Source organism: Lontra canadensis, unplaced genomic scaffold, assembly GCF_010015895.1.
Source record: "Lontra canadensis isolate GAN:19392208 unplaced genomic scaffold, GSC_riverotter_1.0 scaffold27, whole genome shotgun sequence".
Lineage (NCBI taxonomy): Eukaryota > Metazoa > Chordata > Mammalia > Carnivora > Mustelidae > Lontra > Lontra canadensis.
The window spans coordinates 6046359-6074355 of NW_022631021.1; the positions used below are offsets into that span (position 1 = coordinate 6046359).

Genomic DNA, 27997 nt, shown 5'->3' on the forward strand with positions numbered 1-27997 from the left:
GCTCCCTGCTCAGTGGGAAGCCTGCTTCTCCCTCTCCAACTCCCCTTGCTTGTGTTCCCTCTTTCCTTTTGTCTCTCTCTGTCAAATAAATAAATAAAATCTTAAAAAAAAATAATGGTTACAGGGGTGCCTGGGTGGCTTCGTTGGTTAAGCCTTCCGCTCAGGTTACAATCTCAGGGTACTGGGATGGAGCCCCACATCGGGCTCTCTGCTCAATAGGGAGTCTGCTTCTCTCTCTGCCTCTCCCCTGGACTTGTGCTCTCTCTCCCTCAAATAAATAAAATTTAAAAAAAAATTAAAAAAAGAGACAATGGTTACAGTCCAGTCTATAACATGTTTAAAAATTCAGATTTTTCCAAAGGGGCTAAAGACAACCCTGCAAGGACATTTCCCTAGTTTTCTTCCTTGCATGTTTTCAGCTTCCACTGTTCTAAGTTGCTTCTAAAAGTTCCTTTGTTTGATTTTCATCTCCTCCTCACACCTGCATCAACAAAAATCTCCCTTCTCAATCTGTGCATGATTCCTTTTTACTAGCAACATCTAATTAGGAGTACTTGCAGTTTCAAGGCTTTAGAAAAGATTCCACTTGCTACGACCAAGTTAGAAATGCGGGCCTATATATATCTAGACTGTATTTTAATTGAATATGGGCTGTTTCTGAATTTTAAGCAACTTTCACATAACTAATGTTCGTATTCAATAACCAAGGCTACGTAAGTGGCATAAAAAGAAATCACAGGCTCAGATGTCCAATCTTTAGGGAAGCATTCTTCAAATGAGCAGAAATAGAAATTCAATGTGTTTTAGGGACCACTCAAACGTTTTCACAGGCCTACATTACATTTTACACATCTTACTCTTTGATGCCCCAATAAAGCTGATTCCCAACTAGTTTTCTCAGATGATAGTGGTCAACAAGTAACATCTGACCAAAATCTTTTGAATGCCATCTCCACATCTAGTAAGTTCCCCAGTGTGGAGCCTCCCAAACCCACACAGAATTCGGTGAAAGTACATGTCCTATCCTCTGCTGCGATATGCAGGCATCTGACTTCAGTGTCCAACCACATAGGACAATGATGCAGACACAGGTTAGATGAGGGAGGGAAAGCTACCACCAAGTCTTTGTCAGTGTGGCTGGCAGCAGCATCGGGGACTCGGGGTTCTGCAGCGGTGGCTGTGGCGAGTTCTTGTAGGGAAGAGGGGCAGCCGACTAGGATTTTGGGGAGGAGCTCCTTTCTCCAGCCAGCGCTGGTGTGTGGTTCTGAAACTTGGACTTAGAGGCTCAACCAGTTCTGCTTGCCCTTCCAAAGAGTCTGCATTTAGTACCCTCCTTTCTTAGATCAGCTTAGCAGTTCTTGAAGTGTGTGGTCCAAGGGCTCTGGGGGTCCCCAAGACCTTTATGGGACCTGTGAGATCCTCCCTTTTCTAACTTCAGATCTGTGTGAAGCCAGGTTTTTTCTTCAATACACCTCAATCGAAGCAGTATCATGGGGTACCTAGTGGCTCAGTCTGTTAAGCACCTGCTTAACAGCTCAGGTCATGATCCCAGGAGCCCTAAGTCAGGTTCTCTACTCCGCGGAGAGCCTGCTTCTCCCTCTCCCTCTGCCTGCCACTCTGCATATTTGTGCTCTCTTTCTCTCTGTCAAATAAATAAAATCTTAAAAAAAAAAAAGTCCACTGCCATTCTTTTATACTTATAAAAATTACTACCCTGTTTTGAAAGTATCATTAAAATTGCTGATACATCATTAACAACTACTGTTACTAAGTTTATTCATTGTAAGTCGTACTATTCATCCAATGAACATTTGTTATATCTGCAGAATATGGCTTTAGGCTGGCTCTTCAAGTTTAGTAATAGGTCACAGTAACTGACATCAAAATAAGAAAAATGCTGAACATATTTCAATTCTACCCAAACACCTAAAATGTACAAGGCTCCATGGTGCAAGCCTTCTCTATAAATGCACAACCTATAATTTCTCAGAAATCCCCAAGCAATGTAAAATTTAAGTGGTTAGACTATGATTGTACTAGAAAAAGCCACAAGCTTTGGTATATAAGTTTGTCTATAAGCTGTTCTTTCATAAGTTGTTCTTTTAAAACTACATGTGTTAGTTTGGGTTCTCTGAGAAACAAATGCTAAAATGGGATTAAATGTGAAAGAGATTTACTGGGGAAACGTTTTGAATTATAAAGGAGAAAAGTAGGCAGAGTCTGACACCTGTGATGGGGAGAGAGAGGAAAGGAGGACTGGGTAAGAAGTCTTAGACAGCTGACAGTCGACAGTCGGAAGAAAGTACGGGCAGGCTAACGGGGAGTCCTTGAGCCAAAGTCATCCATCAGGGAACGGGCCAACACACTCATTCCCTGGCTGGGAACAGCCTGGGGGGAAGTGGGGCCTCAGCAGGAACGCAGGGGCGGATCCCACGGGGCAGCAGTTGGGGTTCTCTGTGAACCCTGCTTCCCACACGAGGAAATGTGAGTGGTGCATTTCCACTACCGCTACATCATCTTTTGGAGGTCTTCAGGTTTTTTTCGTTTATGTTCGATGGACATAAAGACCATAAATGTTTTCATGCCACCGAATTGTACCTACGTATTTGACGGCTTGTCATGAAACACGTTACTGTTAACAGAGATTAAGGATTCTCTTAATACAACATTCCGGTTGTTACATATTTTGTATTAGTTTTTGAAGTATCTAAGTTGTCCTGTATCACTTACCACACACACAGGTGAAACTATACAAAATAATTTGACATAAGGACTTCTGGAACGTTAACCTAATAAAAACTTTCACTAATGTGGGCTAACTGAACGATGACTAAATGGCGGAATGTTTTTAAAGGAATGTGGTTATTACTCAGCAGCATACACAGTAACTGTCATTAGAAGGACACATGTTGACTGAGAGAGAGAGAACCGATACAAAGACGGAATGACTAGGCCCAATTCCCACACCACTTAGTTTGTTTCTGAGAATACACTTTTAAGAAAGTTTATATTCTCGCATAAAACGCCTACAATTTTCTCAAGTAATATTGCACTTTAAGTCATATCACAGCATTATCAGCCCACTGCATTGTCTTCTACAGACCCTGCAAACCCTTTCTTCCTAGGTAATTTAAGTGTAGCCTGGGGGCTGAAGGTTCAGTCTCTGGGACTGAGTAAAGCCAGAGGAAGGATGCCTTAGGCGAGCCCAGCAGTTTCCAAGTCTTCCTTCATTCCACAGCTGTAAACTGGATATGACTTTTTCATGACCCAGTTATCCAAAGGCCACAACAGAAGAGCTTTTGAGTCATCAAAACTGACTAAGCTGGCCCATTTCATCCTCCGCTTTGTATCTAAATTTTATGTTTAACAAACTAGTATGTATTTCAGCTCAGTTCATCCATGCAAAAAATCACTAATTTTCCAAGTAATGATTTTTAATGCTATATTCATATAAAACAATTTCAGTTCAAGTATTCCAAACTTGGTTTCTTAATATTTCCCCACAGAAAGCCTAGAGATTTGGAAAAATACATTTAAAATTGAAGGACAGCTACACTTACAGTGAGAGCTATGTGCTACGCACTGTTCCAAGTGGTTTACGTGTACTTACTCATTTAAATATCTTCCCACTACCCTATGAGGTAGAACTAGTATTAACTCCAGTTTATACATGAAGATAACTGAGGTATAGAGAAGTTAAATAACGTTTCCAAGATCACATGGCTAATAAGTAGCAGAGCCAGGATCTGAAACCAAGTAATCTGGTCTGAGTTAGATTTTCTGTTCTTACTATGGCCTTACCAAACTATAATGTATTACTTAACTCACACATAAAAAGTCACTGTTACCTAGCATGTGGCAATAAAAATCATTAAAACTTGTTTTATTTACATTTGCATTCTGTAAGCAGCTGATTAAACTGAAATGTGATGAAATGAGTTTGCAGCTCTAACCATCATTTATATACTCCAATTTACTTAAAGTAAAATTAATGTGCTAATACAGAACTATTTCCCCTTTCTTACTTTTTTTTTTATTACCCTTTCTTACTTTATAGCAGCATATTTTCTTTCAAGGCATTATTTATGTTTTTAAACACATTATAGAAATTAAATGATTTAAAGGATATACAGAAAGCAAACAAGTGGAAATAAATTCGGATCTACATATTCAGAAAAAGATACTGAAGTTAATAATATATGTGTCTTAAAAATCAATACAGCGTCCTTTTCGTTCCCAATCTCCGTATCGGGTAGGTTCTGGGCCTCTGGGTCCACCTTTTTCTTTGGTAACAGGATTAATATCATCTGGGAATTCTAAAGAAAGAAGATGCAAAAACAGTAGTCAACAGAGACGAGAAAGGCATTCTGGCCAATTTTGAAGACAGGGTTACAGGAGATACCACTGACTAGGTTATTGCTATGCAGTCTTTTAAATGAACTGTAAATGTGGTTCTTTTTCCCAAGTTTGAGAAATCACTTCAGGATACAATTGTCATATTCAACAGACCATATCACCTACATTAATTACTTAGAATTCTTGGAATGTTCTCAGGCCCCAGTGTGGGGAGTTAGCTGCATATAATGCTGATGGATTGTAAGAGAAGGAATGGAATGCAGGGAATATAGAGTACAAATCCATAACGTTTGAAAGGTCTTGAAACAAGATTATTTTGGCTCAGTGCCTCAGTTTTCTTAACAGTAAAATGGGTACAACAATTGTACCTGATTTAGCCCGTTGAGAATTAAAGAAACACATGTAAAGGATTTAGCTCAATGCTGGGTACATAAGAATGCTCAATTAATTTTAGCTATGAGAACTCTTGCGCTTCTTCATAGGGTTTTGGCTTCAGCAAGTAGTTGGCTGATACTGCCGTTTATGGACATAACAGATATTATTATCAATACTGTGTTTCATAACAGGACCATCCACCTTAGGTCAGGCCTACTTTTGAGCACTTTATTCACAGTAACTCGTTTTGTCCTCATGATAGTCCTACGGGACAGGAACAATTGTGGTCTCCATTTTACAGATGAGGAAAATGAGGCACAAAGAGGTTCAGAAAGGTTCTGGTCATACTGCTACTACTGTGGTAAAATGGAATTTGAATTCAGACATTCTGGTTGCAGTCTTGTTCTCAGCCCATAAACTACTGCTCTGTATATGGGAAGAACGGAAGAGGAATCAGCTATTAGAAAACCTCAATTCTTAAGCTGTGTCTCTTTAGAAAGCTAAATGAACATCGCCAAAATCATGTAGTCCTGCTCTAGGAAAAAGAAAATAGAAAATTTACCTTGAAAACTTTCAAATACTTAGCTATTTTTAAAATTCTTTCTCCACTATGAATAAACTCTTCCCCACCTATCATTCTGTTTTCTAAAAAACTCCATCCTTGGACTTCCTCTGAAAGCCTCTAAGGGAAGCTCTTCTGTCTCCCGTATCTCCAGGGCTCGCTGAATGCCTTAGTCAGCTTGGGCTGCCATAACAAACTGCCACAGACTGACCGGCTTCAACAATAGAAATTAACTTTCTTACACTCTGGAGGCTACGAGTCTGAGATCAGGATGCCAGCATGGCTGGGTTCTGATGAAGACTATCTTCCTGGCTTGCAGATGGCATTGTGTCCTCTCAAGGCAGAAGAGAAAGACAGCGAGTTCTCCAGTGTCTTTTAGTATGAGAGCACGAATTCCATCATGAGGCCCCAGTCTCAAGACCTCATTTAAACCCAATTATCTCTCAAAGGCCCCATCTCCAAATACCACCACTCTGGGGTGTAGGGCTTTGAAAAGGATTTCAGAGAGACACAATTCAGTCCATAGCACGAGGGAAGAAAGTGTCAAGACATTCCTGTGGCTCACTGCTACTTCCAGCTTCTCATCTCCCACCAAACCTCTATAGCTTTTCCTCTTTTGAATTCCACACCATTCACTTGTCCAACACTTTGCTCCAATCTGGTAATAAAGACTTTTTATCTTCTTGGATAGGATCAATACTTGGTTCACAGCTTCACCTCTCCCCCTTATCCTTCCTACCAATACTCATTTTAGTAACCTCACATACTGGGAACACAGAGGTCCCTGTCCTCTTTCCTAGTGATTCTCATGTCCACTTGCGTTATCTGCATTGATTTCATTATCTCCTGAATATGTTCCCTCTCCAAGTCCCACAGCCTTGAGTTTTCTTCTTTCTGAACACAACCTTCTATGGAGGCTTTTCCCTCATGTTTCTTTAACCTAATTTTCACCCTCATAATAACCTGCAGTTTTCTGAAACTTTTTAGTCTCGCCAGTACCACCCTGAGTCATGCTCAGTCACATTCTAGACTAATACAAGCGTTTTCTAACTCATCTGTTTTCTGACTCTCATGATGTCAACCTAATCTGCAGAGAAGGATGAATTAATCTTTATAAAACAGAATCCCTCCTCCATATCACATTAAGTGAAATAAGCCAGACACAAAAGACTATGTACTATATTATTTCATTTATATAAAATCCTAGGAAAGGCAAAATTATATTGACAGAGAACAGATTCATGATTGCCAGAGGGATGGGGAAATGAGACTAATTATAAAGAGGCACTAGGGGCTCCTTGTGGGATGGTACCGTTGTATACTTTGTGTTGGTTACATGACTATAAACACTGTTAAAATTCACCAACGTGTTTACTTAAAATGGGTGAATTTTATTATACACAGATTATACTTTAGTAAAGCTGATTAAAATAATCTCCATTCAAAAACATTCAGAGCTTTCCTCACTGTCCACTGCATAAAGCCCATATGCTATAATCTGGTACCTCAGGCCCTCCCAGTTTGAGCCATACTACCTCTCTAGCTTTAGATTTTATTAATCCACTATGTACACTCTATGCTGCAGCCAGAAGGCCCACTGGCCATGTCTCAGAGGTACCATGTTCCCTAGCCTCTTTCCCTCTGACCACACCTTTCTCTTTCTTGAAACATGTCCCTACCACTCCTTAACTACTTATGATTTTATTGTGCCTTTAAACCCTTAAACCCTATCTCTTTTCTCTACTTTTTTTCTGAACTTCTTTGCACATCTCTTATGCTGGTTATCATACAACGTCCTGTTCACAGTTAGTTTTGTATCTCATTTTCCTTATTCACCTTTGCATCAAACAGCGTACTCAGCTGCAAACAATCTTCCTTTATTATCTCAATAATGAAGTCTACTCTCTGCAAAAGGACAACCTATACACTTTTCTTAGAACAACGTATATACCAGAAGCAGGGAGACAAGCCTAGAAAGGAAACAGGAAGAGGACAGACCAACAGAACCACAGATGCTTGAATTTGGGCTTTGTTGGTAGGACAGATAAAAGGAGAGGAGTTTGACAAATGTTAAGAAGGTGGTACCAACAAGACTAGGAGTCAGGACACAGGAGGAAGCAGGAGTGAAGAACTATCTGCAGATTTCTGAATCTCTGCTTCTGGGCAGAGGTAGAAGAGCTTAAGAAAGAGTTCAGGAAGAAATGGAATAGGAGGAGGAACTGGACAAAACATAACCAAAACCAAGACAGGAGATTTCCAGAAGCAGTGGTTAACAATGCTGAAGCTTGCAGACAGTTCCTATAAAATGGGGATTGAAAAGCATTTGCTGGGTTTGGTGATATTTATAGACCAGCTTCGAAGAGATGGTATGTTCAACATACATTTCAGAGACTCAAAAGTTACAAAGAATACCTAGCATTGTGTCAAACAGATGATTATCTTTTGAAATGTATTTTTTTCTGGGGCGCCTGAGTGGCTCAGTGGGTTATAGCCTCTGCCTTCAGCTCAGGTCATGATCCCAGGGTCCTGGGATCGAGCCCTGCATCGGGCTCTTCGCTCAGCAGGGAGCCTGTTTCCTCCTCTCCCTCTGCCTGCCTCTCTGCCTACTTGTGATCTCTGTCAAATAAATAAATAAAATCTTTTAAAAAATGTATTTTTCTTTTTTATTGTATTAAACGTATACAATAATTATCATTTTAACCATTTGTAAGTATACAATTCAGTGGCATTAACTACATTCTCAATGGTCTGTAACCATCATACTACACCCAAAAGTTTTTCATCATCCTCAATGTAAACTCTGTACCCATTAAGCAAAAACCTTTCCTTTCCCCCCACCCCCAGACTTTGATAACCTCTATTGTATCTTGTTTCTATGAATTTGCCTACCCTAGGTACCTAATTTGAGTGGAATCATATATTTGTCCCTCTGTCTAGCTTATTTGTCATAACCATAATGTTTTCAAGGTCCATCCATACCGTAGCAATCAAAATGCCATTCCTTTTTCGGACTGAATAGTATTCCACATACCACATTTTGTTTATCCATTTATCTATGATGGACATCTGAGCTGTTTCTTTTGGCTACCGTGAATGAAGCTGCTAGGAACACAGGTATACAGATACCTGCTCAAGTCCCTGCTTTCCATTGTTTTGGATATATACCTAGAATTGTTGTGGTCTATAGCTGACTTTTTCTGAGAAATTGCCAAACTGTTTCCCATAGTAGTTGCATCACTTTACGTTCCCACCGGAAATGCAGGGGTTCCAATTCCTCTACATTGTTGCCATCACTTGTTTTCTGGTGTTTCTTAAATTGTAGCCATCCTAGTTGGTGTGAAGTGGTATCTCATCGTGTGATGTATGGAATGTGATGTTGAGCACATTCTCAAGTGCATGTTAGTCATCTGTATATCTTATTTGGAGAAATGTATATTTAAGTCATTTGTCCATTTTTGAATTGAGTTGTTTCTGTGGGGTTGTAGGAGTTTTCTACTTATTCTCAGTATTTTTGTCAGATATATGCTCTACAAATATTTTCCACAATTCCATAGGTTAACTTTTCAGTTTCTTGATAATATCCTTTGATATTATCCTTTGATATAAAATTTATTAATTTTAATAATGTCCAATTTGTATACTTTTGTGTTTGCTGTCTATGCTTTTGGTGTCATGACCATGAAACTGCTTTCAAAATTAGTATCATGATTTTCCCCCAATGTTTTCATCTAAGAATTTTATAGTTTTATCTCTTAATTTAAGGGTTTTGACATATTTAATTTTTAAACATGGTATAAGGTAAGAGTCCAATTTCATACTTTTTTATGTGGACTTCAGGTGTTCCCAGCACCACGTATAGAAAAGACTGTCTTTCCCCACTGAATGATCTTGGCAACCTTCTCAAAAGCCAACTGAGCATACGTGTGAGGGTTTACTTCTGGGATTGCTACTTTTGTGTATGATGTTTTAATGAAAAAATTTCCTCTTAGATTTTTGTGCTTGGCGAAAACTATGAAAGAAAATTTTACCTTAGATTATGCTTCTTAAAAGTCTCCATCATTTTGGCTGATTGACCTAGTTTTAAGACTGGGCTTAGTAAAGTGCTATAAACTGAAATATTTAACTGAATGAACAAAAAGAAAAGTTTTTATATTTCGAAGAGGTCCAGATAAAAGGCCCCTGTGTCCTCTGTTGATATCTTCTTGCCTAGGATGCTTCACTACATAGATGGGTTAACTCTCAGGAGACAAGCAGGGCAGCCCATCTCCCAAAATTTCAAACTGGTATGTTTATGTTTATGCTATTTAAAACATTATTTTTTGACTAGCTAATACGTGCACATGTTTCACAATTCAAAGATAGCAAAGAGTACAGAATGAAAATAAAGTAGCACTTTAAAAAACAGAGCTTTAAGACATGAGTCAGATTTTGTATATATTAACTGCAAAACAATATTTAGTCTATCACCACACCACCCTCAAAAAAGCTCTTCTTTCTCCAAACTTCCCCTTCTCTTTCTCCAACCACATGGCTATGGTGAGAATAACTACCTTCATCTGTGACCCACCCCACTGGCCACTCTGATTTAGCTCTAGACACCTGATCCAAGCTTGGCCAACGAACTCTCTTCTTAAGAAATTTGGAATTAGGGGTGTCTAGGTGGCTCAGCTGGCTCAGCAACCAGCTCTTGGTTTTGGCTCAGGTTGAGATCTCAGGGTCCTAGGATCTAGCCCTGCCTTGGCTCTGCACTCAGCAGGAAGTCTGTTCAAGATGCACTTCCTCTCCCTCCCCTGCCCCCACCCCACCCTCAGGCTTTGCTCTCAAATAAATAAATAAATAAATCTTAAAAAAAAAAAAAGAATTTTGTAATTAGAAAATAACAATTGTAAATTTTGGTCTAGTTGTTCTATCGACCTGAGTAACAGCTAGGAGTAGTTCCTTTGCCCATTGGACTTAGAAGGGAGTCTGATGACAGAAAATGATGAAGAGAAGTGACCAGGGACAAGAGAAGGAGGGAGAATATCCTGCTTTCCATATAGTGTTTAGTCCCAAGGTTCATCTTTCTTCGAAGCCTAGCAGCATCACTGCCTTGGGGTATTCCACCTGTGTACCTTGTAGTCCAGCGACAATCTGTACTACCTTTTGTTTGAGTCTGTGCAAGTGGATATCAAGTTATTTGCATTGAAACAAGTCTCAAGTCGTATACTTCGTAATGTGAATAATGGGCTATAATAAATAAAACAGTCAATCACTGTGAGCGGCTTGGAAATTATTATTTTTTATTTTTTACTTTTTTTTTTTTTAAAGATTTTATCTATTTATTTGAGAGATTGGCAGTGAGAGAGAGCATGAGCAAGGAGAAGGTCAGAGGGAGAAGCAGACTCCCCGTGGAGCTGGGAGCCTGATGCGGAACTCGATCCCGGGACTCCGGGATCATGACCTGAGCCGAAGGCAGTCGTCCAACCAACTGAGCCACCCAGGCGTTCCTGGAAATTATTATTTTTTAAAGAGATTTATGTATTTATATATTTGTTGGGGGGAGGGGGAGCACAGGCAGGGGGAGTGTCAGGCAGAGGGAGAAGTAGGCTCCCTGCTGAGCAGGGATCCCAATGTGGGGCTTGATCCCAGGAAGCTGGGATCATGACCTGAGCTAAAGGCAGATGCTTAACTGACTGAGCCACCCAGGTGTCCCCTGGAAATTATTCTTTTAAACCTACACTTTCTTTTAAACTATTCTTTTAAACCTAGTGATGGTGAATATGGTAATTTATTCATTGTGAAATATGCCTTATTATGTTAATAAAGAATTATAAACAACAACATATTTCATTCTTTTTTCCTCAATAACTAAAATACCTTCTATGACACTTCAAAAATTACGAGATGCTTTACCATACAGTCATACCTCATCTTACTGTGCTTCACAGATACCGTGTTTTTTTTGTTTTTTGTTTTTTTTTTTTTTACAAATTGTGCAGGCAAAGGAAAAGTTCTTGAAAGAAATGAAAAGTGCTACTTCAGTGAATACAAGAGATAAGAAAGGCAACAGCCTTATTGCTGATATGGAGAAAGAAGTCATCTCCATAACATCAAAGTGCGCAGGGTGACGAGCACGTGCTGATGGAGAAGCTGCAGCAAGTTCTCCAGAAGATCTAGCTGAGATAAGAAATGAGGGTGGCTACACTGAACAATGGATTTTTAGTGTAGACAAAATAGCCTTCTACTGGAAAATGATGCCTTCTAGGACTTTGATAGCTAGAGAGGAGAAGTCAGTGCCTGGCTTCGAAGCTTCGAAGAACAGGCTAACTCTCCTATTAGGGGCTAATGCAGCTGGTGACCTTAAGTTGAAGCCAGTGTCCATTGACCATTCCCTAAATCCTAGGACACTTAAGAATTACGCTAAATCTACTCGGTCTGTGCTCCGTAAGTAGAACAAACAAAGCCTGGATGACAGCCCATCTGCCCACAACATGGTTTACTTAGTATTTTAAGCCCACTGATGAGACCTACGGCTCAGAAAGAAAGATGCCTTTCAAAATATGACTGCTCATTGACGGTGCACCTGGTCCCCCAAGAGCTCTGATGGAGATGTTCGGTGAGATTAATGTTGTTTTCATGCCTGCTTAACACAGCATCCATTCTGCAGCCCGTGGACCAAGGTCATTCAACTTTCAAGTCTTATTATTTAAAGAATACATTTTGTAAGGCTGCAGCTGCGCTAGGTAATGGTTCCTCTGATGGATTCAGACAAAGTAAATTGAAAACCTTCTGGAAAGGAGGCACCATTTTGATGCCGTGAAGAACGTGTGATTCATGGGAAGAGGTCAAAATATGACCATTAAAAGGAGTTTGGAAGAAGCTGATTCCAACCCACACGGATGCCTTTGAGGAGAGGAGTTCAGGACTTCTGTGGAAGAAGTGACTGCAGATGTGGTGGAAACAGCAAGAGAACTAGACCTAGACGTGGAGCCTGAAGATGGGACCAAAGTGCTGCAATCTCTTGCTCAAACTTGAATAGAGGAGCACTTGCTTCTTATGGATGAGTGAAGAGAGTGGTTTTGTGAGATGGACTCTACTCCTGGTGAAGATGCTGGGAAGACTGTTCAGATGACAACAAACGGTACAGAGTATCACACAAACTTAGCTGACAAAGAAGTGGCAAGGTTTGAGATGACTGACCCCAATTTTGAAAGAAGTTCTACTGTGGGTAAAATGCTACCAAACAGCATCTCATGGTACAGAGGAATCTTCCATGAAAGGAATAAATCAATGTTCCAAACTTCACTATTGTCTTGTTTTAGGAAATTGTTATAGCAAGTACCACCCTGGTCAGTTGGTAGCCATTAACGCTGAGGCAAGTCCCTCCACCAGAAAAACATTCTGACTCACTGAAAACTCGGATGATAGTATTATTTAGCAATAAAGTGTTTTTAAATTAAATTATATATACACACACACACACACACACACACACATATGTATTTTAGACACAGTGCTATTGCACACTTTACAGTCTGCAGTACAGTGTAAACATAACTTTAATACATACTGGGAAGCCAAAAAAGTTATCTGACTTGCTTTACCACCACATTTGCTTTACTGCAGTGATCTGGAACCAAACATGTAATATCTGTGAGGTATGCCCATACTCACTTGTCAGTGGTTCTTTCTCTAAATTAGAATCTTCTGGTGCATCAAAACGACCTTCTGGTAACTTTGGCTTCTTAACAGATTGTTTGATAGGTTTGGATTTTCCTCCTTGAGAACTCATTTTCCTCACAGAATGACATGAGAGGGGTGATCCTGGAGAGTGGAGACAGTGAAAAATTAGAAGCTGTTCTTTTATTCTACTTTAAAAAGTTAACATTTTATTTATTTGTTTTTTATTAATTTGTTTTATTTATTTATTTGTTTTGTTTGTACAAAAGGACATACAGTGAAAATTCTTTCCTCTATCTTCTAGACAGCTATTTCCCTTTCTCAGAGGCAACCAATATTATCAGTTTAAAAAGAAGAGCTTTAAAATGAATTAGTTAACCATTATCAAAATTGTAAAAACTTATATATATAAAATACGGATTCCTGTGTGAACCAATGCCCTAAATAACAGAAATAAGATATGAAGCGTTACTAAGTATACAAAGTTTTAATGACAATATTTACTATTTAAATTATAAGAGACTGTATTTAGTATTCTTATATTTGAATCCTAATCATGATTCTCTTTTCCTGCCAATTAAACATTTAAAAATGTACTAGGCATTTACAGCATAAAAATGCGATCACTTTCTCCATAGGTCATATGGAGAAAGCTAAACTTTCTAAACTGCTATGAAGGTTATCCAACCCTTGTTAAGACATTGTTCAATAAGTACAAAACCATCCTTAAAAAATGACTTCAGGGTTGGGTTTTGAACTTCCTAAAGGAATGGCTTCAGAGGCAGACAGAGTTGGGGACCAGTTCCAGTTACACCCCTGTGGTAAGCAGAATGATGGCTTCCAAAGATGACTGGAATCTCACATTCAGAAACTATAAAGAGGTGAGGTTCCATGGTAAAGAATTTAGGTAGCAGTCTGAATTGAGGCTGCTAATCATATGAACGTAGACTAGAGCAACTACCCTGGACTATCTGTGTGGGTCCACTGCAGTCAAAAGAATCCTTAAAACGGGAAGAGACAACTGGAAGAGAGAACCAGAAGGACGGCAGCATGAGACAGTCGTGATGGATGCTGCCAGCTTTGAAGATGGAGGAAAGGAACTTCAGCAGCCTCGAGAAGTTGGAAAGCGAAGAAAGAGATTGTTCCCCTAGAGCATCCAGAAGAACACAGTCCGAACACTTTGATCTCAGCCCAGAGACTTCTCACCCATTTCAGACTTCTCACCTCCCCACTAGGTTTGTGACAACTGGTTATAGCAGCAGCAGGAAACTAATGCAGTTTTAGTTGTTTGACCTTTGGTCAAGTGACTTACCCTTTCTACATCTGTTTCCTCCCTTCTAAATTAAAGGTAACAGTACCTATCTCATGAGTTACTAAATAAATTAAACAAGACAATTCATGCAAAGCTTTTACCATCGTGACAAATTTTATCTAATATTATCATTGCAGTATTATCTGGAAGTCCCGGTAGCATTACAAATAATGAAAATTTTCTTTTGTTATATGTATTTTATTCATATTATAGCTATCATGACATCACCTTACCATCTGCTTTAAACAATTATGTGTAGGGGCGTGTGGGTGGCTCAGTGGGTTAAAGCCTCTGCCTTCAGCTAAGGTCACGATCTCAGGGTCCTGGGATCGAGCTCTGCATTGGGCTCTCTGCTCATCGGGGAGCCTGCTTCTCCTCTCTCTGCCTGCCTCTCTGCCTGCTTGTTATCTCTGTCTGTCAAATAAATAAATAAAATCTTAAAAAAAAAAATTCTGTATAGAGGTTCCTGGCTAGCTCAGTCAGTTGTGACTATTGATCTTAGGGTTGTGAGTTCAAGCCCCATGTTGGGTACACGAATTACTTAAAAACAATTATATATATACAAACAGCCATACACACACACACAAATATATATATGCATATAAATATTTGTACATATATATCTTTCTCTCTTTTTATATGTACAAACCCTCCACAGCCAACTTGGAACACTTGTTTGTAAGATTACATAAAGTTAACATTACATACAAACTGTATTAACAATTTTGAAATACTGGCTGTTCATTTGCATATCTACTGCATATAGCTCAGGGAGTAGCAAAATTATTGTTTGAATGACCAATTAGAATACAAACTATCATTCTTCCACAGATCCAAGAGCCCACAAAACACAAGGATTAAAAAAATACATAACTGAATGTTTTAATAAAGCTATGACAATGATCTGCAGAATTAATACAGTTTTCTCCCAACTACATGGTCACTTATATAAAATACTACATATTTGTGACATTAATTGGCTGAGAAAAACTGTGGATCAACAAAAATTTCTATGCACATTAAAATAAAAACATTTACTTATTTAAAATTTTTGCTTATTGATTTAGAGTACAGACCATTTTGCCTTCAAACTCCCACTTCATTATCTAAGGACATACTGAATTTTTTCGTATATCCTCATAGTAATATTTAAACATATAAGAAAAGGCTAAAGAGGAAAACCTGCAACAATATCTTATAAGCCAGCATTTACTTTTATTTAAGAAATGGAAAATATAGAAATATGAGCTTCTGATTATATTAATATATTTCATATAACAAGCTGATCTTGGCTTATTGTGACTATTTTAAAAATACTATATTGAAGATTTTAGTGAATATAAACCATGCTCAATTGAAAGATATTTCCAGTCCAAATCACAGGATTTTTGTTAGTCACTTCTTATCTGAAATATAGGATTCTTTAGAATGTGACATCAATATAACCCAATTTAGGAAGTTTAGCCAACTTCCACAACAGAAATTCTGTTCATTATCTAATGTCCAACTATGCATCCATCAACAAATCCATCACAAATTTATAAAGTATGAAAGGCTGTTTCTAAGTCATCATAATTCAGTATAATTAATATAGATATATGGAAAGTATTTTAATAGTTACAAATTAGATTCTAAATGTGGACAGATTTTTCATCTATTCTGGCTAATGACTAGATTCTGCATCTGGTTATGAAGCAAGTCTGTATTCCTGTACATCAAATAACTCACTTTGAAGCCTAAAAATCAGCCAAGTATTTATTTAACAGATACCAGTAACCACCTGCTACTGTGCACTCAGACTTGACTCAATATAATAAATTAGCACTTTCTGTTTTAGGTTTGGTTGTTTTGCAAATCAAAAAAAATCTCTTAATTCAATGCTTGAAATGATATTCAGTGTAAAAATTAATCTTGGTATGTTCCAAATCTGTAGAAATGCCTAAGAATTTGCACAAAATCATAAAAAATGGCACAAAATAGTCTTGACTACCAATTATAAAGCAGACATAATCTGAAGTTAAAAATTTTGCCTCTGAAATGATACAGATGTACTAAATGTAACTAATATAAGTAATAAACATGGGTTAGATGCCTCCTATGTGTCAGGCTCTGTACTAGGGGCTGAAAACATGATACCTCCTTAAACCTACAATAATCCAATGCAGCAGGTCTAATGGTCTTTAATTTACAGTAATTGTGTTCAATTTGAACAAAATTATTTTCTGAAAAAGTGACATTAGGTAGATGTGGTGGAAGCTGCCTACTGTCTCAAGTAGCTCCTTTTCCCTTCTTCCATTCAGTTCTAAGATTCCCACTCCCATCTCATTCGCTATTAAGCTGAGCACCGGGCCACTTGCTTAGAGAAGACATTTCCCAGCATTCCTGCAGCCAAGCAGTCACATGTCCAAGTGGTGACCAATGGGTTGTGATTGGAAGTGATGTGTGCAAATTCTGGGTTGCACCACTTCTGCAAAAAGCTGATTGCCCTGGATGTCTTTTCTCACTTCTTTGGGTTATAATACAGACATGACAGTGACCCAGCTTCAACCATGCAGATGCAGATAAAACCTAGGGCAAGTGGATACGTAAAATATTTAATAACTAGTATGATATAGACAGTGCCCATTCAGAACCTATGTCCAACCATTCAGAACATATGTTGTAAATAGCAAGTAAAATTCAACTATTGTACATGGGGCTGATCAGCGGCACTGGCCTATAGACGGTGGAGCAACAAGATGGAAAGAACAATGATCCCCGAATTACCTGTCAAAGCAGAGTTGTCCTGCCTGTCCCATCAGCAGAACTGTTACAGCAGCTTGGCCCTTTCCTTCAGTAATACCATGGACAAGTAAAAAAAAAAACCTGGCAAGCTAAGGGCACTAGAATCACACATGGGTTCCAATGCTAGCCATCCCACTTTTAGCAATGTGACTGACCCTAAGATGGTTCCTGAACCTCACTGAGTCTGTATCCTCCCCAGAACCGGGATATTTCTACTTGTCCTACAGCCTAGCTCAGAGAAAGGGAGTAAGGTGTATGTCTCCATTGAGCCTAACTGTAGGACACAGAAGTCAATGTGCAAAAGGGTTTTTGGTTAAGAAGAGGAATATGAGTGTACTGTGGGAAAAGAGAGAGGAGTAGCAAAGGAGAAGTTTGAGAAACTAGTCTATAGGTCTGGTCTTGAGTATTTCTTCTTCTTCTTCTTTTTTTTTTTTTAAAGATTATTTATTTATTTATTTGACAGAGAAAGAGAGAGAGATCACAAGTGGGCAGAGAGGCAGGGAAAGAGAGGGGGAAGCAGGATCACCGTTGAGCAGAGAGCCTGATACAGGGCTCGATCCCAGGACCCTGAGATCATGACCTGAGCTGAAGGCAGAGGCTTAACCCACTGAGCCACCCAGGCGCTCCTGGTCTTGAGTACTTCTGAAGGAACTTTATCTTAGAAAAAAAGGTTACAAGGAAAAGCTAAAAGACCAATTTTCTCAAAGGAATCTGAGACCATAGTGGCCTAATCAGAATTATTTTTGTAGACGGGTTAACAGTGTAACAGACTGGGGAGGAAGAGAATTTCTCTCATTTCTGTACCGTACAAGATAAGACAGGGGACATTGTGCTCTTTGGTACCCACACGCTTTAGAGCTTTGGAATCAAGTCTGTGCACAGCCACCGAGCAGGGGTGGAGGCAGTAAGGCACACACAATTAGCTTGAAGGACAGACAGTGAGAGAAAAGGGTCTATTGGATCATAAGGAATAGCAAAGACGTGAAGGGGAGGCCCAGCGCCACTCCTATGGATTCTGCCTATCAAATAGCAGATTCTGCCTATCAAATACTAAGCGACAGTAATTACAGCTGACCCTTGTACAACACAGGTCTGAACTGCACAAGTCCACTTATACGTGGATTTTTCACAGTACAATACTATAAATGTATTTTCTTTTCCTTATGACTTTTTAAAATAATGTTTATTTTCTCTATCCTATGTTACTGTAAGAATACAATGTATAATATATATAGTACACAAAATATGTGTTAATCAACTGTTCATGTTATCACAAGGCTTCCACTCAATAGTAGGCTATCAGTAGTTAAGTTCTGGGGTAGTCAAAAGTTATACGTGGATTTTTTATGGTGCAGGGGATCAGCCACTAACCCCTACAGTGCGCAAAAGTTAGCTGTATATAAATGTTTGTATTATATTGAGGCCTTTAGCACGCTTCTGACTACCTCAACTGCATGGGCAATAGCTGACAAACTTAAAGCAAAAATCATCCTTTGAGAAACAAGGAAATCACCACCATAAAGCCCATGTCGTCTTCTTCAAGGGGTGGTTTGGCCTTATCCAAAGACTATTTAAAGGGCACCAGGGTGGCTCAGTCGTCAAGCATTTCACTTCAGCTCAGGTTATCAGGATCCTGTGATCGAGCCCCACATTGGGCTCCCTGCTCTGCGGGGAGCCTGCTTCTCCCTCTCCCCCTGCATCCCTGCTTGTGTTCCCTCTCTCACTGTCTCTCTCTCTGTGTCTCAAATAAATAAATAAAATCTTAAAAAAAAAAATTCTCTTTAGAACTCTTCACAAGCACATTACAAACAAGAAGATGACCTTCTGAAAGAATAATAAGGAAAGGAAAAAAGACTGACTGAAAACAAAAGACAAACAACAAGCAAGCTTTCATAACTTCTGTTTCTGGCAATCTGATAAATTAGAGATGCCTAAAAACCTATCGCTATAAGACACTTAAAAAGGTTGAAAAAACACACAAATATTTCTTAATCAAAGATCCTTTAAGAAAGTATAAAATGATAAACCAACAAAGCTATTCAGTGAGGTCACCAAACACTTAAACCACTACCTATCTTATATCTTTCCCACCTAGAGCTAGGGCCCAGAGCTCCCAGAACAGCAGGGAGAGGAGTCTTCTGGGCCTGAGCCGAACAAAAGCCTGCTAGAGGCCAGGACCCCGGGAGGCTCAGCACTCAGAAGAGAAATTGAGCCTGAAGATTTTGATGTGCATATAAAATACCTGGAGGATCTTATTAAAATGCAGACTCTGAGCAGGTCTGAGTGAGGTCTCAGATTCTTCATTTTAACAATCTCTAGGTGATGTTCATGCTGCTGGTAAAAAGAGCAAGGAACTAGAAGCAAACTTCCAGCTAATGAAGACAACAGTCAAGGAGGGACGAGCATCCCTCTCAACCTTGGTTCTGAGCAGAAATGAAAAAAAGAAGCCCTTATAGAGATTTTGAAACTACTGGCTGACCACACTATGTTTATGCCTGATTACACACTATCAGCATGGTCCAAAAATGCCCAAGGGGAGCATCTTATATAAAGTGGACCCAAGTCAAGGTGAAGTGCTCCAGACACATGGGAAGAGCAGAAGCAAATCTTCTGTGGAGAAATACCCTCTCAATTCATGTCTCACACAAGTCTCAAGAGAGAATACCAATAAAATTTGAGGAAACAAGCCATCACAAGCAAGAGTTAGTGAAATCAACCAATAGGACCAGACCATAAAGATGTGACATACTAAAAAAAAAAAAAAAGATATGACATACTGACATCACTGAAATCAGAATATAACTATTTAATGTGTTCAAGGGGAAAAAAGGCCAAAAGGGAGAAATGAGTAAGAGACTAAGAAAGGCCAACTTAAAACACAAAGAAATTTAGGAATATAACAATTTAAATTTAAAGCTCAATAAAAGGGCTAAATAGGACTAAATAGGCTAAATAGGATCAAGTTGAGAAGAGAATCTGTGATCTAGAATTAAGTTCTGAAGAAGTTATGCAGGAAAAAGCATAGAGACAAAGATGAAAATAACCAAAGAGAAGTTCAAACCTATGGAGGATAAAATGAGAAGGTCTAACAAATGTTTGTTTAATCATAATTCCACAAGGAGATAGTGGAAATACCATGAGAGGTACAATAGACAGGAATCACAAAGATGCCAAATGAAAGGGGAAAAAAGTACAACTGGACACAATGTAAAATGAACAACCCCAACAAGGAAGCCAGATCAAAGGAAGATCTAAGAAGAAGCCAGATAAAAGATTACTAATGAAGGTACAAAAACTGGACAGATAACTTCTCCATAGCCATAATAGAAGCCAGAAGATAGAGCTATGAGAAAATGATACACCCAGTGAAACCACCTTTCAAAAGCACAAAGTGAAAGAAACCAGATTTTCAGATTAAAAATAAGACCTATATCAAAAGAACATGAAGAAACTTTACCACAAAAGACAGTCATGTATGGGACTTCTAAGCAATGTACTTTAAGAAAATGATCCCAGGGGTGCCTGGGTGGCTCAGTAGGTTAAAGCCTCTGTTTTTGGCTCAGGTCATGATCGCAGGGTCCTGGGATCAAGCCCTGAGTCGGGCTCTCTGCTCAGTGGGGAGCTGACTTCCTCCTCTCTCTCTCTCTCTGCCTGTCTCTCTGCCTACTTGTGATCTCTGTCAAATAAATAAATTAATTAATAAAAAAAGAGAAAATGATCCCCAAAGTAAAGTGAGATAAGAGCAAAGAGATAAAAAGGAGATAAGAACAGAGAGAAAATGAAAGTTTTATTTATTGAGTATATAAAACCATAATAACTGTGATGTCATATTATCAATACCACAATCCCATCCCAACATATACACTAGAACACACACATATACACACCTAAAAGTATGAACAACAAAGATAGAGGGTGAGTGAATTCAAAGCATTTTTACACTTTGCACTGTTTAGGAGAAGGTGTTCACTTCAGATTTCCTTAAGTATGCATTTAGATTTCATGGGTAACCAATAAAAGGTAATGTATATCTTCCAAACCAACAGAGGGAAAAAAATGGAAGAAAATATTTAATTTAAACCAAGTATGACAAATAGAAGGTATAAAAATATGGTAGAAATAAAGCCAATTATATCAATAATTATGACTTATAAATGATCTGAACTCTCCAGTTAAATAGGTATAGACTGTCAGATTCCAAAAAACAAAATAAACAAAATCTGGCCACATGTTGCTCATGTAAGAAGCTCCATTAATTACCATGTTTCTTAAAAAAAAAAAAAAACAACAAACATACACAAAAGCAAAAGATCAATGTTAGGAACTTTAGATTTGAGTCCCCTTCACCACCCTCATTTATATATTGAAATTCTAACCCCTAATGTGGTGATATTAGAAGGTGGGGCTTCTTTGAGGTAATTAGGTGATGAGGGTGGAGCCCTCATGAACAAAGATTAGTGCCCTTTTAAGAAGAAATATGAGAGCCTGCTGTGGCTTTCTGCTCTCTGGCACATGAGGACACAATTAGAGGACAGGCATCTGCAAACCAGAAAGCAGGCTCTCACCAGAGACCAGATGTGTGGCACCTTGACCTCAGGCTTCCCAGCCTACAGAACTGTGAGAAATAATTGTTTGGTGTTTAAGCATCCAGTCAATGGTAATTTGCTATTATAGTCCAAACTAAGCCATGAGGTGCGCCATTTCCATATTTTTAGTTTTGTTTTAAAGAGAGACACACAGAAAATGGAAAGAAAATAACCACAAAGAAGAAAATGATAACATAAGTATAAGACATACAAGTGAGAGAATCAACAAAAGCAAGAGTTGGTTCCCTTAAAAGATTAAAACTGCTGTGAAGTCTTTGATTAGGCTAATAAGAAAAAAACAAAAGAAGGCAAAATAAATAATATGAAGAGAAGAGACTACATAGTTATATATGAGAGAAGACATTTTTCAAAAAAGGGAACTTTATGCTTATGCCTATATAACGAAAGTGTAAAAAATGAACAATTTTCTAGAAAAACTTAACTCATCAAAGCTGACTGAATGCAATAACCATTAAAGAAATTAAACCAGTAATTTAAAATATTCCATCAGAGCACAGATAGTTTTATACTTGAGTTATACCAAACCCTCTAAGAATGAGTAATTTTTTTAAACAAAACATAACAAGGAAGAGAAAAGGGTAGTAGTAAGACTCTTGAATTCACTGTATGAGGCTAGAATAACTTAAGCTTCAAAACCAGAAAACGAAACTGCAAAAGAGGAAAATTACAGGCCAATTATTTCTCCTCCTTCTCCTTCTCCTTCTCCTTCTTCAAGATTTTATTTATTTATTTGACAGAGAGAGAGCACAGAGAGACAGAGGGGAGCAGCAGGCTCCCTGCTGATCAGGGAGCTTGATGCAAGGTTCGATCCCAGGACCCTGGTGATCCCAGGGTCTGAGCCAGAGGCAGATGCTTAACTGACTGAGCCACCCAGGTGCCCCAACAGGCCAATTTCTAAACAAAATATTAGCATACCAAATCCAACATCATATTAAAAATATAATCATCATGATCAATTTCAGTATCTTCTAGGAATGCTAGAGTATTTAGCATTAGAAAAATCTACAATTCACCAACTCACCAGATTTAAAGGAGAAAAATGTTATAATCACCCCAAGAAGAGGAAGAAAAATGAATTCAGTAAGTTTCAAGATTTATTCATTCTTAAAAACCAGACAAATACCTAAACAACAATAAAAACCCTTTGGACAGTTCGATCGGTAGCGGGAGCGGAGAGCGGACCCCAGAGAGCCCTGAGCAGCCCCACCGCCGCCGCCGGCCTAGTTACCATCACACCCCGGGAGGAGCCGCAGCTGCCGCAGCCGGCCCCAGTCCCCATCACCGCAACCATGAGCAGCGAGGCCGAGACCCAGCAGCCCCCCGCCGCCCCCGCCCTCAGCGCTGCAAACACCAAGCCCGGCACCACGGGCAGCGGCGGACGCAGCGGCGGCCCGGGCGGCCTCACATCGGCGGCGCCTGCCGGCGGGGACAAGAAGGTCATCGCAACGAAGGTTTTGGGAACAGTAAAATGGTTCAATGTAAGAAACGGATATGGTTTCATCAACAGGAATGACACCAAGGAAGATGTATTTGTACACCAGACTGCCATAAAGAAGAATAACTGCAGGAAGTACCTTCGCAGTGTAGGAGATGGAGAGACTGTGGAGTTGGATGTTGTTGAAGGAGAAAAGGGTGCGGAGGCAGCAAATGTGACAGGCCCTGGTGGAGTTCCAGTGCAAGGCAGTAAATATGCAGCAGACCGTAACCATTATAGACGCTATCCACGTCGCAGGGGTCCTCCGTGCAATTACCAGCAAAATTACCAGAATAGTGAGAGTGGGGAAAAGAACGAGGGATCGGAAAGTGCTCCCGAAGGCCAGGCCCAACAGCGCCGGCCCTACCGCAGGCGACGGTTCCCACCTTACTACATGCGGAGACCCTATGGGCGTCGAACACAGTATTCCAACCCTCCTGTGCAGGGAGAAGTGATGGAAGGTGCTGACAACCTGGGTGCAGGAGAACAAGGTAGACCAGTGAGACAGAATATGTATCGGGGTTATAGACCACGATTCCGCAGGGGTCCTCCTCTCCAAAGACAACCTAGAGAGGATGGCAACGAGGAAGATAAGGAAAATCAAGGAGATGAGACCCAGGGTCAGCAGCCACCTCAACGTTGGTACCGGCGCAACTTCAATTACCGACGCAGAGGCCCAGAAAACCCTAAACCACAAGATGGCAAAGAGACAAAAGCAGCCGATCCACCAGCTGAGAATTCGTCCGCTCCCGAGGCTGAGCAGGGCGGGGCTGAGTAAATGCCGGCTTACCATCTCTACCATCATCCGGTTTAGTCATCCAACACGAAGAAATGAAGATGAAATTCCAGCAATAAGAAATGAACAAAAGATTGGAGCTGAAGACCTTAAGTGCTTGCTTTTTGCCCATTGACCAGATAAACAGAACTATCTGCATTATCTATGCAGCATGGGGTTTTTATTATTTTTACCTAAAGACGTCTCTTTTTGGTAATGACAAACGTGTTTTTTAAGAAAAAAAAAAAAAAAGCCTGGTTTTTCTCAATACACCTTTAAAGGTTTTTAAATCGTTTCATATCTGGTCAAGTTGAGATTTTTAAGAACCTCATTTTTAATTTGTAATAAAAGTTTACAACTTGATTTTTTCAAAAAAGTCAACAAACGGCAAGCACCCGTTAATAAAGGTCTTAAATAAAAAACAAACAAACAAACAAAAAAACCCTTTGGACACAGCATAGGACTTCATTAACTTGATAAAGGCACATCCACAGCTAATATGACATTTGAAATATGAATGCATTCCCTTTACAATAACAAACAAGATATCATCACTTCTAGATAACATGTTATTGGAAATCTGAGCAAGACAGAAAAACAAGAGAAAAGAAAAAGATATAAATGTTAGAAAGTGAGAAACTAGATTTTTAATACTTGCCCTTAATATGACTGCCTACATAGCAAATACCCTCCCCACCTAGCTACGATAAATTATTTAAATTAATAACCTAATTTAGCTGGGTTATACGATACAAAAGCAATAAAGAAGTAAATTATGTTTCTATACATAAGCAGCAATTACAAAATAATAATTCAAAAAAATATTGAGCAGTGTTAGTCAAATCCCAACAGGGACCTTTTTTTTTTTTTTTTTTTAAGAATTTGATATGGAAAGCAGATACCTAAGAATTGACAAGGCACTTCTGAAAAACAAAATGGGAGGATTTGCCCTATTACATAATCAAGATTTATTACAAAGGTGGGACGCCTGGGTGGCTCAGTCAGTTAAGTGTCTGCCTTCAGCTCAGGTCAGGATCCCAGGACCCTGGGATCAAGTCCAGCATTGGGCTCCTTGCTCGGAGGAAAACCTGCTTCTCCCTCCTCATGCAGCTCTCCCTGCTTGTGCTTGCTCTCTCTCTGACAAATAAAATCTTTAAAAAAAAAAAAGAAAGATTTATTTCAAAGGTATGGTTATTAAGACAGGTGATATCAGCACAGGAATAGACAAATAGATCTATGGAACTGAAAATGGAGCCAAGAAATAAGCCCATGCCTATATGTTTATGAGAACATGATTGAAGAGAGTTGGCATTATATCAGGGAAGGAAAGGCCCAATATATGGACCTGGGACAACAGATTATTGACATGGAAAATAAGTGAAATTGATTTCCTGCCTCACATCATACACAAAAATCAGTCCTGATAGAATAAAGGCTTATATATAAAAAGCAAAACTACAGACCTTTGCAAAGAAAATACAGAATAACTGACTTTAGGGTAGGAAAGGCTTTTTTAGACAAGATCACAAAGCACTGACAATAAACAAAAGGATCAAGACATGATTACAATTATGAATATGTGTTCCTCAAAAGACACCTTTCTTTAAAAAAAAAAAGACACCTTTCTTCTGAAGCTATGTGATTATACATGCAGATCTGTTATTTTATTCTGTTGCTATTATATATGATTAAAAAAAAAAAACCAAACCCATGATGGCATGACAAAAATAGCCCCAAACTGGGCTATTTGCCACTTACACAACTCAAAAAGGTTTCGAATATTAGTAAAGTATAGAATATTAGTAAAAAACATTAGTAAAGGATATTAGTAAAGAATTTAAATAAGAAAGACAAACAATCCATTAAGAAAATGAGGAGAGGGGCGCCTGGGTTGCTCAGTGGGTTAAGGCTCTGCCTTCGGCCCAGGTCATGATCTCAGGGTCCTGGGATCAAGCCCCGCATCGGGCTCTCTGCTCGGCGGGGAGCCTGCTTCCTCCTTTCTCTCTGCCTACTTGTGATCTCTCTCTCTCTCTCCCCACCCCTCGTCAAATAAATAAATAAAATCTTAAAAAAAAAAAAGAAAATGAGATTTCACCAAAAAAAAAAAAAAAAAAAGCTAATAAATATTTGAAAAGATGTTCGACTTCTTTAATTAGAGAAGTTAAAAGAGGAAAGGAATTTAGCTAGGATAGTGGATATAAAATCCCAAAGCAAAAATACCATTTCAACACCCTATTCAGACAAAAACGAAATTTTCTGATAATTAGCAAATGTTGACAAGTATGTGGAACAACAAGAACTGATGTTTCTGCTGGTAGGTACGTAATTGCCAGTAGGAATGGAAATGCCTTTACTACTTGGCATCGTATTATAAAATGGAAAAGGCCTATACCATATGTTCCAGTAATTCCTCTCCTTGCATTAGAGCACCCATAACAAGAATGTATAGCAGCCAATCCTGGTGTTTCCAGAATTACCCAAATGTCCACTGGGAAGAAGAATAGAAAAACTGTATGATACATTCTTGCAACTGCATGATTAACTACAACCTCACACATCAATATAGATGCGTCTCAAAATATAGTGTCAGTTGAAAAACGCAAGCAAAATAAATACAAATGGTAAGAAGTCATTTCTATGAAGACCAAAACCATATAAAGTAACAACTCCAATGGGAAGAAGCACACAGGAGCTGCTTGGTAAGAGAAATATTCTATTTCTTAAATTGGAAAATGAGTTCATAAATGTAAGTTCTGCTTTATAACTTACACGTGTTATATACATTTTTGGTATCAACCACTTCATTCTTGTTAACAAGTGAGAAAGGGACGGTGAATGAACACACAACAAAATTTACAGTCACTACTTTGGAGTTTGGATAAAGTGGGACTTTTCACTTTATTATTCACTCCTGGACCATTTATAATGTTTACAATTAACAAGTAATACGTTTGGGGAGAAATGATTACAAAAAAACAAACTGCATAGAAATCTGGGGCCCATTACTGAGAGAGGCAGTAATTTTGTTTCCAACTTACACAATTTCTCCAGGATGTCCTCAATTAGAACTAAGTTTAGCATACTCTGTGGGTTACGTTTAAAATACTGAGAAAGCTTTCCAACAAAAATGGGTTTAAAATGGTTCGTTTTTACTGAAAACATGCATACTTTCTTTGTATTAACAATTCTTGGCTTTATCTAATTTTTATTATACTAATCTGCTACTTTGGCCCACCTCTGCACTTTTCCAATTTTTTAATACTGCAAACTGCCACAAACCCTTTTTGATGTAAATTAAATAAGTAAATGATGGGTCTCGTTCCCCAAGGGCCCTCTTTTCCATTTTATTTCACGAGTACCGAAGAGTAGGGCGCGCTGAGGGCTCCCAAGTAAACAACCCCGAACGTTTTGCTGCCCTTCCTGACCAGTGACCGGAAGGAAGCGGGTGCCCAGGCTGGAAGGGCTTGGGTGCGGTGATCTAGCCCTAGTCCCACCCCTGAGATCCGGGATGGAGAAGGGACCTAACCAGGACCAAGACGTGGGTGGCCGAGCCGAAAAAGAGCAGCTCTGTAGCACCCAGCGCCTTCAGAAGCCCGGGACACACGCGACTTCCCTGAGGGAGGACTTTCTCGCGGCACCGGGGCCTCGCGACCCCGCCCGCGACTTCGGCCCCGGGGCCGGACATCTTACTTGCCGCTCTCCACGCGGTGGCCGGAACGCAGCCGAGCAACCGAGCCAGCCTCGATACAGACATGGTGCCAAATCCCGCAGCGTCCCCGTGGGTCTAGCAAGGAGGCGGGGAGCCAGCGGAGCCGACCGAGGTCCACCCCGCAGGAGGGGCGGAGCCCTCGGGAGGTGGGGCCTGCTTGTGACTGGGCGGGGCCTGCGTCTGGAGGGGTGGGCCCTGCGTGGGGCCGGGCCGGGGCGGGGCTTCCGGAGCTCACCCTCGGAATCCACGCTCCCGTCAGGCGCTGTCTGTAGGAAAGGTTTCTGGAGAGCATCAGCTTTCTCTCGAAGAGCGACTCAAACCAACCTGACCTCTGTGTTGATGAAAACCCCAAATCATGGCTGAGGTTGGATGAGGGAATATAAT

The 27997-nt window shown here is 39.6% G+C and overlaps 2 protein-coding genes across 2 annotated transcripts; one reads left to right on the forward strand and one right to left on the reverse strand.

The window, feature by feature from the left end:
* Positions 1 to 3413: 3413 nt before the first annotated feature.
* On the reverse strand, positions 3414 to 27749 carry SDHAF4 (succinate dehydrogenase complex assembly factor 4). Its single transcript, XM_032864427.1, has 3 exons — positions 27595 to 27749; positions 12947 to 13096; positions 3414 to 4316 (listed from the first exon to the last, which is right to left on the reverse strand). The coding sequence occupies exons 1-3, from the start codon at positions 27656 to 27658 to the stop codon at positions 4207 to 4209; spliced, it is 324 nt and encodes a 107-aa protein (XP_032720318.1). The 5' UTR covers positions 27659 to 27749; the 3' UTR covers positions 3414 to 4206.
* Positions 22812 to 24326, forward strand: LOC116871639 (Y-box-binding protein 1-like). The gene has a single exon (XM_032864426.1). The coding sequence runs from the start codon at positions 22945 to 22947 to the stop codon at positions 23905 to 23907; it is 963 nt and encodes a 320-aa protein (XP_032720317.1). The 5' UTR covers positions 22812 to 22944; the 3' UTR covers positions 23908 to 24326.
* Positions 27750 to 27997: the final 248 nt, after the last annotated feature.